Source organism: Agelaius phoeniceus, chromosome 2 (assembly GCF_051311805.1).
Source record: "Agelaius phoeniceus isolate bAgePho1 chromosome 2, bAgePho1.hap1, whole genome shotgun sequence".
Lineage (NCBI taxonomy): Eukaryota > Metazoa > Chordata > Aves > Passeriformes > Icteridae > Agelaius > Agelaius phoeniceus.
This window is the reverse complement of record NC_135266.1, coordinates 82,254,032-82,269,730: the sequence shown is the minus strand read 5'-3', so window position 1 is coordinate 82,269,730 and position 15,699 is coordinate 82,254,032. Positions and strand designations below refer to the sequence as shown.

Here is a 15,699-nt window from a genome sequence, read left to right as displayed (position 1 = left end):
GGACCCTCGCTGTGGCTGAGCACTTCCAATAATGTCCCTTCAGGAAACTTGATTCCCTCTCCTTTCCTCCCAGACTGCACTGTTTTATCTGACCAGAAAAGGGATCCCTGGGGGCTCAGTGGTGGGACTGTCCCACAGTTTTGAGGCTGGTGTAGTAGTGGTGATGATACAGACATGGTGGTGTATGTACAGTAATGTACACACAGATTTTAAAGGAACTTGGGTATATAAAAGCAACCTGCTGCTTTTCTTCACTGTTTTCTAGGAAAAGAAACATTTTCAGGCAATAATAAGGAAAAAAGGAATTTTCAGGTCAATTACATATTGTCAACAAATTTTCACACATTTTCCACATAATCAAAACAATGTTAAAATGTTTCTGACTTGAATTTGCTTCTGGTTTCTTGGAAAACTTGAGCACAACCATTTCAATGTGCTACATTTTCAAACTGATGTACATCTTCCCATGCACTTTTGGCAGCAATGCCATAAATATAAAGAGTCTGCAGAGCCTCTTATGGCAGGGCCATGAATAAGGCTTTTCTTTGCCTTGCATGCAAGTACAACTTTCCTTGTGATCAGGTTCTGTTTTTCCCCACCAGTGACTAATCATAGGAAGTTTTCTACAACATTAATGTCTTCACTCACCTTCATTCCTTTGTGTAACCTATTACAAATAAATAGTCTATACACACCACAAAAAAAAAAAAATCCATATTTTTGGAAGAAGTGCTAAAGCTTAAGTTCTTTGCATATGACCCCTTCATGCAAAGGCAATAACATTAAAAAAAAAAAAAAGCTGTCTATTTTGTCACAGAGATGAACGTATCAGGAACGTGTATTAAAAGCTTGAAGGCTGGACCATTTTCTCATAAATTTATGGCAGATTGGCAAGGTGGTGCTCTGCTAAATTTACTTATGCTGACTACACTGTCAGATGACCTGTATGAAATAAACACATGGTTAAACAGCTTGAAAAATACCAAATTATTAAAATGACAGTATTTGTACACAGAAATACTTAATGGTGCAATTACAAGAAAATGTGATTTTTTAAAAAACTGAAGCACCACACACATCCCAGAGTAAAAGAGCTACCACATTCATTAGCAGATAGCAAAATACATATACTCATAGCAAAAATCCGAATACTGAAATAACTGTACACTTACTATAACCGTAAGAGTAGTGCAACATGTTTGTAGACAGGCACTTTGAAGACTTTTTCCAGCTCCCCTTTCATCTGAATGATGTTACAGTCATTTATAACAAAATCAAGGGAATGTAAGATTTCTCAAGTCAGAACAGAGGCATTTTGTTTTACATTTCATCTTACCAGTTAATACCAGTGACCACTGAAGATACAGACCACTAGAGAATTTAGGGTCCATGTCTTCTTTCACACCATCATGGACTTGAGATGCTACTTTAAAATTAATTTTAGTATTTTAATTCTATAGTCTGTGGTCTCAATTATTTAACCCTGTGGGCTGACTTTCAAAGCATCAACCTCTTATTAATATTCAGGAAGAATCAACTGAGAATCCAACTCTCATTTGAGAGCAAAAATGAAAACCAGGCTTTTCTGTCTTCCTCACAGCTACTTCAGAAAATCAGTTCACTTCTAATCAGAAAGACTCTTCCCTTTTAGTGAAACAAATATGCTTAAGTCTAAAAGTCTAGACACTGGGTCTTAAAAGTGGTGGCCTTTTGTCTCATCCTAGGCGCCATGGCACTCTAAAGCACCAAGCAGGGATGTCTGCAGGGAGGCTGTCACTTCAGAAATTGTGTTCAGCAGTCTGGGCACAGACAGATTGTGAAAACTCTGCAGCCATCCTAATTAAGGTGACATTCTCCTACAAGAAGACATACTATTGTAAAAAGTTACAGGAAAGCTTGTTTGCAAAATTATTCTGTAGAGAGATCAGAAACTGTGGTCCAACAAAATTAAGTTTCAGGTAAATCAGAAAACAGTTTTGGGGACGAAGACAAGCTGCTGGTTACTCAGACCATCAGTCAGCAATTCACAATTTCAGATTAGAAAGCACAGTGTTATTAAGGTCAGTCTAATGCTTATGCGTATCCTAACTAGAAACCAGAAAGGAAAATGATAAATTATGGAGCCATTAAATTAATAGGAATTTGGGAGGAGTCAGAAGATGGATGAGAAATGCAGATTATTTGAAGTCACCTTACTTACAAAAAATGTTGATTGGTTTTCGGGAGAAACAATCTAAGTTGTTGCATTGATTATAAATTATCCCTGTGTGCCACTCTTCAGCCCTCCTGTAACATCCACATGCCTGCAATGCACTTTTGGGCACATTTAAGGCAAAGCATCAGGTTCCCTGCAGTGAACAAGGCTGTGGCTGGATTGCATAGCTGCTCCCCAGATTTCAGAGGCTGGTGGGACCAGCAAGAGGGTATTATTCTTTTTATTAGATTTTATTATTAGAATCAGGAACAGGTGAGGAATCACCTGTGTGTACTCCTCAGATGGTTTCAATTTTCCAAATGTTCAAATAGTATTTTCAAATGGCTCTTCAGCTGAGATAATTTAGGACAGAGGAACCAGGTCATTTCTAACCAGTACCCATGCTGTATTCTCCAAATAAATGAATTTGTTCCCTGTAACATCAATGGACAGGACAAAAAATCACTTTTGAAATGACTTTGTAACCTGAAAGGAAAAAATCTAAGTCAGGTGTATCAGATCGCCATGGGGGGTCTTCAAAAGTTTTCATATCTGCCCCCTGACAATGGGAGAAGGTGTTCATTTACCTGAGGAGATTTGGTCCATTAAATAACTTAGATTTATGTGAGTTTGGTGCTCAGGTCAGGCAGACAGAAGCTGCTGAGCCCACACCTGCTTGTTTTTTTCTCTCTAGAAAAGCTCACAGGTTACTGGGAACAGTCTTTGCCTACTATTCTGCTTGCCTTCATATCAAGAATTTGTCATGGTCCATGATGCCCATATAGTGCTGAAGTGGGGAGAAGGAAGAAGTTTTTCTCTTCCATCTGGAAAACAGCAGACTGCAATACTTACTTAGTTGTCCGCTGTAAGGAGAGTTTATTATTTGCATCAGCATTTTCAGCCAGGTTTTGCTAAAAAAAAAATAAAAATTGTGTTCCCTTCTCCATAAACTTCTTGCATGAACATTGAGATTTCTCTTTTGACCCAATGCATTTGTGAAATATATATTTTCCCATAAAAACTCTCCAAATATCAGACAGAATATCAAAGCTCAAGAGCCAAAACACATTTTGCCAAACCTCATTACTTGGCATGGGGAAGGTGAGTGGGAAAGGACATTTCTCTTAATGAAAAACACCATCATAATTTTTGAAAATATAAATTTTTTCCTCTGATAACTCTGCTCTGCCTGCCACTGACCCCGCATTTAGTATAAGTAAACACCTTTTGTAGTTGCACAGATCAGGAACTTCTCTAAATTGCAGCTGTTAGCTTTCCCTGTAAATTTTTAATTTAATGACTAAAAATAAATTAGATGGAATATACAGGGATATTTGTTGGGATTTTTTTTAATATTGCTGCTGTTAAACTCCTTATTCTGGAGGGATGGTACATTTTTCCATCATTGTATCACCACTGCTCTGTAATGAGAAAGTAAAAAACACAACTCTGAGATCAATACATGCAGTTTAACTACATATCCTTACTACTAAAAAATAAATTACCCAGAACTTTTAACAATTCTGAAAAATCTCAGAGAACTCTGCATACTTGTATTAATCTTTGTTTGATGTGCAGATTTCCTATAAAAACCCACAACCTTGCCAAATGCAGGAATGATTACGAAGACAGCTCCCAGAACATTCAACATCTTGCAGGAAGTGGGTGCTTTAGCCTGCAGTGCACCCAACAGACTCCTAAACACATCACTGGAAAGTGAATTATGAGCTTCAAACCAGTTGTTGCAGATTTTCTGTAGCATCTGCAGTGTCTTGGAGATCATAATAAAATAGCAGCTCTCAGATTAATATCTATCAAAAGCAGCGTGGTCTGAGAACACTGTGAAATATTTCACCAGAGCAAGCAGAATAAAGCAAATGCCCAGAGCATGTTCCAGTGTCAGGCACTCAAGTGTTTGGCACAGGTGGAGAGGATTTCTACACGCTTCTGATATGGGAAGGAACTTTTCTCATAACTGATTTTGATGGGTCAGAATGAGGCAGATGCTTCTTTCTCCTTCCACTGTGCTCTAAACAACGACAGGGTGGAGTGGAGTGATATTCTGCTGAATTCCAGTGTGTGTGATGATGAGGATGAGATAATATATTCTGCTTCTAAGGTTGTCTCACAGCCACAGATATATATGGAATAAGCACGTGCCTCATGTTCTAAGGCAGAAAATTACTCTGGGTGACGAAACAAGGGTGCCTAGTACAATTCTGGTACTTTGGGTATCCAACCCAACTTCTGTTATGCCAGAGGATCCTGGGTCTCCTGCAGCATGTCTGTGAACCCTGTGTGGATGTTTCAGCAAATTTAGGGCACCACAAAGAGTATCAGAGCCTCTGCTAAGGAGTGAAATCCCAGCCTCCCCTTCCAGCAGTAATACACATGCACACATGCACATACACAATGCTTCCATGATTGAGGCAGTATGCCATTAATTGAAATCAGGTCACAAACAGTAACTCAACCATGTTTTGCTCAGTCTTGGAATGGTTGTTTATTCCAAAGTCATGAAGCTTCCTGTAAAGTAAATACTTTTATAGTACAGTGCCATAATTACATGATGTATAAACATACGGTGCTTTGTCAAATACAATAAAAGACATAAAATCACATTAAGATGATCTGCTAATATAACAGAATGTAAAAGTAACATCTGAACAGCAAAAGAACTCAGCAGCCAAATAGTTTAGTTGTCAGGTCTGCCATTAAGATAAAATGGCTAATTCAGATGAGTATTTTGGGCAAGAAGCCTCCTTTTGCATACTGCAACCAGGATTTTGTATTTTAACCAAACAAATTTCAAATGAAGGACTATTTGCCAGGCAAATCAAAACTCTTTTCCAGAGTGGCTTTCCCCATTTTACTGGTAGGCAAAAAGAAGACAGGATTTTAGAAAGAAACCTGATGCAGTTGAGTATAAAAATCTCAGTGGATTTGAATTCTTCTTGTTACTCTGAAAATCCTGCACAGAGTGACTGGTTTGTAGGGGAACTCTGTAACAACATGGGATAAAGCTCAGGAGCCCTGTCTGAATCCTTTTTTTAGCCAATCTACCCTCACAAACTGTGTAACTAAGGAAGGCACACTGAGGAAAAGAGTTCTGATCCTGACTCATAAAAAAGAGAAGAATAAATAAACCCCGAAAAATAGGAAAATAAAAACCCAAGGCTTTTTTAATGATCAGTTTTCTAGTTCTGCCTCATTATATAGATAACTGGTAAAAATTTTCCTTTGTCTTAGTGGAACTAACAGATTCAGAAAGCTTATTGCTTACTCCTTGAAGGTTTATGAGGCATGCAGGTACAACAATGACGTATTTAAGTATTTCCAGTCATGAAACACAGTTCCTCTGCTGTGTTGGAGGGCAGCAAGCTGAAGCTACAAAATGGGCTGTTTCACACAGCAAGAGTATGACTTGTTATAGACATGATCCCAGTATTCTTTTTTTTAAAGTCAAGCTTGGGTGAAAAACTTACACAAATAAAACTCACGGCCAAATTTTGCTTTCTGTTCTACTTGGAAACTAAGCAGACATTTCTCTTCAAAGAACTGTACCACATCCTGATCTATAAAAACATAAGAACAGATTGAAATTACATTAATATAAACAGGCACCACTGAAAAGAACATTGAGTACTCAAAATTGTGGACATTTATGTGAATACTTTCTAAAAGAGTTATCTTGCACATTGTAAAGAGATATAAAAAGTAAATGTCGCTTTCCTTTTTAATAAATTATTTTTATTTCACCTCTAGTGGCAAAGATATATAATTACAGAACTGGAAATTCAGAAAGAATTTTCTGGTCTCTTCCTTTTGGGACAGGAAAGAATGAGAGAAGAATGCAGTCAGAAATGAGAAAGTTAAGACCCGCAGCTACAGAAAAGACAAGACATTAATTTTTCAGTCTCATTATACATGCTAACTGTAAATAACTACTTTCATGGCTCATTTCTTAACAGAAAAATTGGAAAGCCAACCTTAGTTTAATGCTTTTTCCAAATTTTAGGGATGGCAAGAATTTCCTTTGTGGCCCACATCTTCCTTCCTGAGATTGGATTTTAATTAATTTGACTAGTGGAATAAAAGCCTAAGGTCTTTTCAGCATACTCACACTTGTAGCAGGGGCTCCAGTTCCTTCCTGCTTGTTTACCACATCAAACTCTCACATGGCCTTTGAGTCCCAAATACATACCCAAAGTAAGACAAAAATTGATCATGTCTTCTTGCTCACAGAAACCCAAGTCTAGACCTGCTACAGACATTGCCTGGAAGGTTCAGATGGCAGTGTAGACATGATCCTAGAGAGATGCCTTGCTTCAAAAGGAAGACATTGAATTGCTGAAGCTCAGACTGTGGTACTATTGCTTAGTTTGAACTGTACTTTTTCACTAATGAAAGTTGGAAAGGAAAAAAAAATCAAAACCAAAGAATGCTTTGCTATTAGAAAAGAAGAATTTTTACAAGCTGGTTTCCACTCTTCTTCTAAGCATCTTGGAAGAATTCTTTTAAAATAGACATGTTTTGGTCATATGAGCATTTTCAATGTAAAAAAGATCCTTTGGATTTTTTTTTTTGGTTGGTTCTGAAAATGAAATTAGATTTACATAAAAAAATGTAAAATCATAGATCTTTAAAGAAACTGCCCATATACACATTATGGAACTAATATAGCTGGGCCCTTCAAAATACTTTTTTGACATCAGTTTGAGGGGAGATAACATAATTATGACTCTTCTTCTCAACTACCACAGACCAAGAGAACCATTTCTTGCCCAAACATGTTTCATCAAATTTGCTCCTGCAAATAATCAGAAGGAACATAGAGAGAGGAAAACTCAGTGTGAGTAAGGGTTTCACAACCTGGCACATTTGGACTAAGGGTAACTATTTCAGAAAAAGCTAATTAATAAGCTCTGAGCTTCATCAATATATGAAGCCTGGAAGAGGGTCCAGGTCACACCTGAATCTCAGTGAAAGATCTGCCCTTCTGCACTCACAGCAGCATCAGGACCTCGCTGTCAAAGATGCAGAGCTGAACATATGTGTTGGGAGTTGCCTGCTTAACAGCACAATACTTCTTCTTTCCCTTTATAAACAATGAGCTCTCAAGCTCCCAGAAGCAAAGAAACCAGGCGAGAAAATATTTAATCAGTGAAAGAATGAAATTATATGCAGCTGATAAAGTAGGGGCTGTGTGGAAATACCAAATGTAATTGAAAGAAGAAACCCTTTCCATCACTGCCCAGTGTCCTGAAATGCCTACGTGTGAAAGCAGAAGCACAACTTAATTTCAATGGTAGCCACAAGTGGGTGACCTGACTTTTTCAAAACCAAATCCCCAGTTCTCATTCAGAAGATGATGTGATCTTTGCTCTTATGAGTTTTCCCATTTTTTACATATCTGTCCTTGTAGCACTGCCCCTCCTCTGACTGCCACAAGCATGTCCAGCATTGGGATGCTGCACCCCTCATTTTCCTGAAGCTAATCAAAGAGACTACAAGAGCCCCATTGGATTGTGCACACCAGGAGCATTACACAGGTTGGTGCATGCTGCAAATAAAATTTAGGCCCTCTGCATTTCCCAGAATGGTATTTTCCTGAGTCATGGGAAACAAGGAGTGGAAAAAACCTCCTAATACAATTTGTGCTATAGAGGGAGGAAGAGCACAAAAGAAGGACTATGTGATGGGACTATGTGAAGGACATGGGTGATGACGTATTCAGTGACCCAAAGGTTCAAACTTCTAGATGAAGGTTGAGGTTATATGCAGAAAGGAAGAGAAGGATCTGAAAGCCCAGCTCCCTCTAATCTTCCATAGCGATGGAGCAGACCAAGATGAATGAAGCACAAATGCATCCAGCTCCAACAGACAATGATATTTCACTATCAGGTGGAGATCCCCTGCCAAGTTCCATCTAAGCTGTATTTTAAAGCTTTGGGGCATTATGTTTTGTTCAAAAAGTGTGTATCAAACTGTTACTAGGGCTTAAACAGTCAGAAAGAATAATGTCATAAGTGAATCTTCACATTCATAGCAAATATTTTTAATAGTTAATTATGTTGCTCTGATACAATATAAGAAAAATGCAGCACTTGTGTCTTCTCTGCAGAGATTTTGCCATTTATTCCTCAAGAACACTACTGGAAAAATGGGCAGGGTGTGTTCAGTTGTGGGTGGAAGCTGGCATTCACCATCCTCCTCCGTTCTAAACAGTACATGCTTTCAAGCATCTAACACCTAATGAGGCACAATAACATAACCTGCTTCCCTGGCCCTGAACAACATGCCTCTACAAAGCTAGAGAAATCCACAGGGTATGTCCATACCTTTGGCTAACCATGGAACTGTGACTGTACCCAAAGGTCAGACCACCTCATTGCCTACACAATTCACCCTCAAGTATGACAGCTCTGAGCTCCAGGCTTGAAAGTGCACACAGGAGCCTCATCCAGCTCTGTCTAAAACACTGTTCATCTCACCCTGCAGACACAGTCCAAGAGCCCCAATGACTCCACCATTGCCAAAGCACACCTAGGACTGGCTCAGGCTCATCATTGCTCAGAGATGTGACAGCCAGTGTGGTGACCTGGCCTGCTTCTGACCACAGATCAGGTATCTCTGATATGTTCTCCTTAAACCATTTACACAGAATCACAGAATAATGTGAGCTGGAAAGGACCCACAAGAATCATCATTTAAGTGAATGATCTACCAGGGGACCAAACCCACAACCTCAGCCTTGTCTCTTCCCAGCAGCTTGCAGAGCTGCTGTGCTGTGCAGCATTCCAGGCTGTGCCAAGTGCAGTTTGGGACACAGTCCACTATGTGCTCTCTGGTATTTTGCATTTCTCTCAAACTATTTAAGGGAGAAGTAAAAGCTTGAGGCTTTATATATGCAATTTGGAAGGAACCTGTTATCACTTTGTTACACTTCTAACATGCAAACACCACGACACAGGAGGGAACCTGTTAGCCCTGAAAAAGAAATGGCATGCTCTTTTGAAATCAAAACAAGTGCCCTGCTGTCGATGAATGTATTCTTGGTTACAGCACAAGGAGGAAGTTTTCGCTTTTCCTCCCCCATCTCTCATCCAAATTTCTTCCCCAGGGTTGCAGAGTATGAGATGAGCAACGTGACCTTGCAATGACAGAATTTTAATGAGTGACTGGTGCACCAAAAGCGATGCAGCAGCGTCTCCCTGCTCACTGTTGCTATGTACACTAGACATTTATGTAACACTGCTTCTCATCCTCAAGGCTGTCCTTTCCTAGGGTCAGCAGCAACAAACACAAAATTTATTTATCAAACTGTCAAACCTACTTACAGCTGACACAGAGAACTCTACACTCCGGTATTTTGGTGAAAAGGAGTTAACAGGTAAAGCTTTTTCCCAATTCCACAGCTGCAGAATAGAAGTAGATGTTTTTCAGAAGTAGATGTTTTTCAGAAGTAAGTTAACTTGAAAGAGTAAAGGTTTTATGTCAAAGGAATTTTTTATTTCCAGGGTGTTTGCTATAATATACTAGCTTTCTTCTGGGCTTTAGCACTGAGTTGTGCACAGAAATGCAACGCATTTGCATACATTAGCTCTCAACCCTCAGGGAGACTCGGTATGCACATCTAGAAAATGGGGTTTGGTTTTAATTTCTAACACTGTGAAGCTAAGAAGAATGTCTCCTCCCTCCCCGTGGCTCCCAGGTACAAAATATTTCACCCTGTTTATTGCTGGCATTTATCATCCTCTCCTGCCCTCCTCGGGGTGCTCTTCAGTTGACAGCAGTTTACCTGGAGCTCCAGGAACAGCCTTCCCTCTCATCCAAGGGCTCTGCTAAGAAGCAATCTGCAACTGGGATGTGTGGCTTTTCCCAGCTTTCTCTCTGTGTCCATGTAATAATGGGACAGATCCACTGCTCTTAGTACAGATCCAGCACTTGTCTCTTATAAATAGGATCCCTCTAGAGAATATAATACTTCAGGCATGGTAAACCGTGAGGATACACTGCAAGTTTAGAGATATTCATAACAGAGGAAGTACACAGCATTCCTTGGTACCAAAATGGATCTCATCCCTCTTACAACATGGGTGATACAATTAGCAGGATACTAAACTTTCAGATAATAACCTTCAGATAATAACCTTTAGATATCCTCATCCAGCCCTTTAAGGAGAAGCATTTGTTGCTCAAAACCTTTGTGTCAGAGCATTCATTATGCATGTCAGACCAGCAGAGGACTCAGGGTTTTTAACCTTAAAAGATGCTAATTAATCTACTGTGACTACAAAGGAAATTTCAGTTTCTAGGATTTACTATGCTTAGTACAGGCACTAAAATACCAGGCTCTTTATGGGAATGAAGAGTCTCATTTCAGCTCCATACATTTTGCCAGTGCATCACCATAGTGGCCTTAATGAAACACACCAGCAGCAGAAACAATGCAAATCCCAAATCACTGTTCACAGTTGAGTCATCAGCTATATTACATACATATATATATCCCTGAAAAATGTATATTCATAGCAGAAAATCTCAGCTCAGCACAGGCACCAGTGGCATTTTGATTAAACCTTCTTGTTAAATCCTCTTGGCTAAAACAATAAAAACTGGTTGAAATTGTGAGGCATGGAAAATAGGCAGAAAAATTGGATGCATAATCCAGAGAAGGAGATCCACCTTGCATTAGATCAAACTGGTGAGTTTATGAAATGATTGCCAGGCTGAAGTGAAAATTAATCTCCCTAGAAGTACTTTTATTTTTCAAAAGAGTAAACATTGCATTTTAATAACTTTACCTCTTCTCTGACTTATGGTCCTTGAACTGCTATAGGCAGGGACTCTTTAGCCTCGTGTCTGCTTTCCCTTAGCCATGTCTTGTGGTTTGAAACTATAACCTGGTGTATTAAACGTTGAGTAGAGGTTTAGGGCTTAGGGCTTAGAACAGCTCTTAGGGCTGCTGTTCTCCAAGTCCTACTAAATCATTACTTCTCTGCTCTGTTAGGCTGTTACAGCTGAATTACTGTTCCCAACATGGCTGTTCTTCCACTTAATGCATTATCTGCCCTCCCTCAGCCAGCTTCAAATCTCTTTGCCACCTATGTGCTAGAGGCTAGAAGAGGAGAAAAAGACAAGGAAGAACTCACATGCCAGCAGTAATACCACATACTAAAACAGGGAAGTGTTGCTCCAAACAATGGGCTGGAATAATCACTGTGGAGGGACAGACTGTTCTGCAGACTTTGGTGGTGAAGGTCAGACCCCACTAGGCCTTCCCACACAACATCAGGGCTCACCTCTGCTGTTGTTTGTTGTGGCAGTGGACATTTACTCACACAAGTAACTTCAGTGATGTCGGAATAGGTCTTGGGTACATCTGATTAATCCTGCTGTTAGCTGTGTAAAGCCCTGAGTCCCACGCTGCTGCACAAGGGCTGGATTCTTGTTGCTTGGAAAAGGCTTGGTTTTCATCAGCATGGAAACATTCCTGGTCTAAAAAAAGAGTCCTGAAACAATTCTGATTAATAAAACACAAAGACCCTGCTAATCAAACACTGAGAAGTCTGCAGCCTTGTGAAAGACTGAGTGAAAACTGGGAGAATACAGGGCGGGATCCTTCCCCTGCCAGCAGGACACTTATGACAGACTCACAAGGCACAGTTTAAAGTGCTAAGTAATGCTCAATTACGTAAATCCAGTTGATCTGCAAATGTGGAATTGAGTGCTGTCAGCCTTCACTTACTTGTCTGGCACTGAGTTATATTTTTACATATATTTGGCTTACAGATATAAAAGCAATGGAGTTTAAAAGAGGGCTTGACTCTGTTTTGCAAGCTGGAGACACACTCAGAGCAATGACAACACAGCCTGTAGAAAGATTGTGTTTATCATAATATCTGCCACTTCTGAAGTCAAGTCACAGTCACTCAACAACCCTTAAACTTTTTGCCTCTCTTACAGAAGAATAGCTCAAGGAAAAGGAAAAAAGCAACTGAAGCTTTTAGACTTTCCCCAAACTCTTCCTCACCTGGCCTAGCGATTTCTCAAATCAGCAAAAAAAAGGTTTTCCCAAAATAAAACATAAGCACATTTGCATAGCAATTAGATAGCTCTTTCTACTGCTTGTGCACCAAAGTGATCCCAAAACATTAATTAAGGCTCAAAACACTCCAGAAAGGCAGACAGTCCAGAGCTTGTTTTACAAATGGGTCAGCTGAGTCAGATACAGCACAAAGACAGAAAAGAGGACAGCCTGGATCTGCTTTGATCTTGCTGTGACAGCACTGCTTAATGTAACAACATGTGTTTAACATGCCTACAAACAGCATCAACTCCTGCAACAATGCAGAATAACAGCACAGTACTAGTATAACTATTTTAATTATAAAGTGGTACCTATGCAGAAGCTGAGCCAGAAAATATAATCTGCTTTAGCACAGAGCTAACTGCAAAACTAGCTGCTCATTATATGGTAATGGAGCCGATATCTGTCAGAGGAGATGTAAAACCACAAACAACATAGTGATTAGATGACTCTAAACTGTATTTTAAAAGCATGTGATACTAAATCCCAAAACTAGAAGAAAAGATCACTTTCTAGTTGTGGGTAAAAGATGCAGGCATGATTTCAATCATGCTTTAAACTGACAGCCAGAAAACAAAAAAGTATGCAGGACCTACAATATCCAGTATCTATGCATCTTGCCAACAGTTTTATGTTTATTATAAAATCTATGCAGGCAGTATTAGAAATAAATCTTACTGATTAAAAAGAATCTAATCCTTTGCTGCACACCTCCAGCTTTACAGTGATGGATGAATGAGATCCAGTAGAAAAATAATGGTCCTTTCTGCCTCAAAGAGAAAAAAATTAAAAGCAGTAGCAGCAATGTAGGCTCCCATCTCACACTGCATTTCTATTTTGGCTTCTCTCATCTGGGCTACTTCGAGAATTTTCGCCAGTAGGAATTTGTCTATCTCTGGTTCTTTGCTTCCTGCCTGGATTTCAAATTGGGTAGAGCCAGAGGTAAAGACTTCAGTGCCAAGTCACGTGGCTTCACTGATGCACCTCCTCCCTGTTGCTCACTGAGTGCAACTCCTGAGCAGAAGCTGCCAAGGCAAAGACCAAACTTATTCTCACTAGTTACACATGCAGGATGCCTATACACCACCTACCAGAAAAATGCTTCCCTCTGAACACTCACACTGATACTTGCAGACTCTGGTACAGAGTCTGTGTCCCAAGCAGAAATTTAGTGCTTTTCCCACTAACATAAAAAGGGTATTCATTGAATAGATGTAAATGAAAGCAAATGCACTGCCCTAAATACAGGTGAACCACAGGCATGAGTTCTCAAGCCAGCCTCTGCCTGTGTATGCTGCAAACACTACACTGTACTGCTCCCAAGCTTCTGCTGGAGATCAAGGGGAAGGTTTTCACCATGTTAAAGTGATGATGATCTATTAAGAGACACTGGAGTGGTGCCTATTTATGCCAGCTAAGTGTCTGATCCCTGTTTAAATGCCCTCATCTCAGCAAAGTAAGGAAAAGGGAGAAAATAAGAAATAAGGGGAATTGCATTGGCTATTTGGATGGACAAAAAAAAGGTGTTCCTCAGAACCAAAAATTTATGAAGTACCAGTTTCAGCCTTTAGCTCTCCCATGGCGATTATGGGCTAAAGATAGCTGAGGGGAGGAGAAGGGAAAGAGAGCTTAAAATTGGGATGTTTTGAGATCTTCCTCTATGGAACAAACTGAAAGCATACTGCAGCTCCTGCAAGGTTTTTATCTGCACACATCAGCCAAGGAGCCACAGAGCTGAAGGGTTCATTCTCACTCTGCTGTGGATCTGGTCTCATCCTGCTTTCAGTGGCACCAGGGCAAACAAATGGGGCTCCAGGGATGACACTTAACGGATCAGAGTCAACCAAACATACTGGAACCCCTAAAACTGGATTTCAACCTGCTGTAAAATAATCAGTCAGAGCATCTGAAAGCTTCAAGTGTTTAACATTCAGGGCATGTGAGTGCACAGTGAGTGCAACTTCCATGTTGAGTGTGTGGTATAATAAAACTTCAGGTCCTGTCTGCTCCTGTTCATTGCTTTTCTTGCTCCATCTTTATGACTGCATAAATCATAATTATTTTGCAAACTCACTGAATACTGAACTGATGCAAGATACAGAGTTCTCCACGTACAGATGCATGCTTGCCAAAAGGCTGTGACTAACATCACAGCAGAGGCTGCCCACTGGTGCTACACAATTGTGCTCACTTTTTCTTAGGTTAACTTCATTACAGAAGTAGACTAGCAAGAGTAACACTCTATATTTTAAATACAGAATCCCAGTTCTGCAATGTATAATAAAATCTTTAACATGGAGTATTTTCACCCCAAAGCCTTAAGATTTGTATACCAACAAAAGCAAGAGTCTTTGTAATACACTATGTTTTGCCATTTGGATTAACCTGGGGTATCTTTTACTGATCCAGCTTCAGAGGACTGAAGTGGAAGAAGTTCAAACATTCCACAGATTCTTCTTCCATCAGCTTATAATGTAATTGTGTCTTTCCCCAGCTTCTGTACTTTTTAATTAACATAAACAAATCCAAAGAATCCCTCCCACCACAAATATTGTGTGAGCGTATTTGAGTAAAAGCAATGATTATTTGTTGGTATACTGCTGCATCCATCAGTCTTAAATAATCATAAATAAAAACATTTGTGCTATTCTTTGGTACATTTCTGTCTGTTTAAACCACAGCTGAACTTTTATGTTGTACAAACAAAAAATTGCACTTTTATCTTCTAGAGAGTCTTGCTCCAAGAGATTTTCAGCTGAAGGATTCTTTATTGTACTCAAACCTTGTCCCATAAGAGTTGCTGCTGTTGCTCAGTTTATGAAGTATCTTAGAGATTTTGTTTGGTCCACAGCAGAAAACTCCAATGGTCTTCCTGTTAAAAAAAAAAAAAGAGGGGAGGGAAAGTTATGACATTGTGAATAACCAGTAATTTCCAATAAGAGACAGAAGTGGATCCTGGCCTCATGGTGTTATATATAAGCCACCTACATACAGATTTTAAGGGGAGAAGAGTTCACTAGATGATGCAGTTAATTTTACTGAAGCCACCACATCTCTCCTAAGTATCCCTACAACAAACCTTATTATTTATCTGACTAAGACAACTCTAAGGAAGAAGTGCTTCATCTTAGTCTCAAGATACCAAATGATAAAATATTACTATTTTTCACTCTATTTTTTCCCCATGATTAATCACTTTTTTTGTTAAAAATATGTCTCACTGTAAAGACTTCCTTAGTGTAACTCATGAATTACACAAGCATATCTAATCACTAACAGTGATTTGTTACACTAATGAAAACAGAGCACTACTAACCCATGATTATTTCTGGCAGCAACAGAATAATTTTACTGCTTTACTTTCACATTAGCATGTAGTTTTTCCTTCAGCATTTATATTGGAAATCTTACA

General features: G+C 39.4%; 1 protein-coding gene across 1 annotated transcript in view; it reads right to left on the bottom strand.

The window, feature by feature from the left end:
- Window positions 1-4,687: 4,687 nt before the first annotated feature.
- Window positions 4,688-15,699, bottom strand: part of NOX4 (NADPH oxidase 4) — a 110,218-nt gene continuing 99,206 nt past the window's right edge. Inside the window, exon 18 of the mRNA XM_054627976.2 lies at window positions 4,688-15,159. Within this exon, the coding sequence (XP_054483951.2) occupies window positions 15,039-15,159 (121 nt within the window). The 3' untranslated portion in view covers window positions 4,688-15,038. The remainder of the gene's footprint in view (window positions 15,160-15,699) is intronic.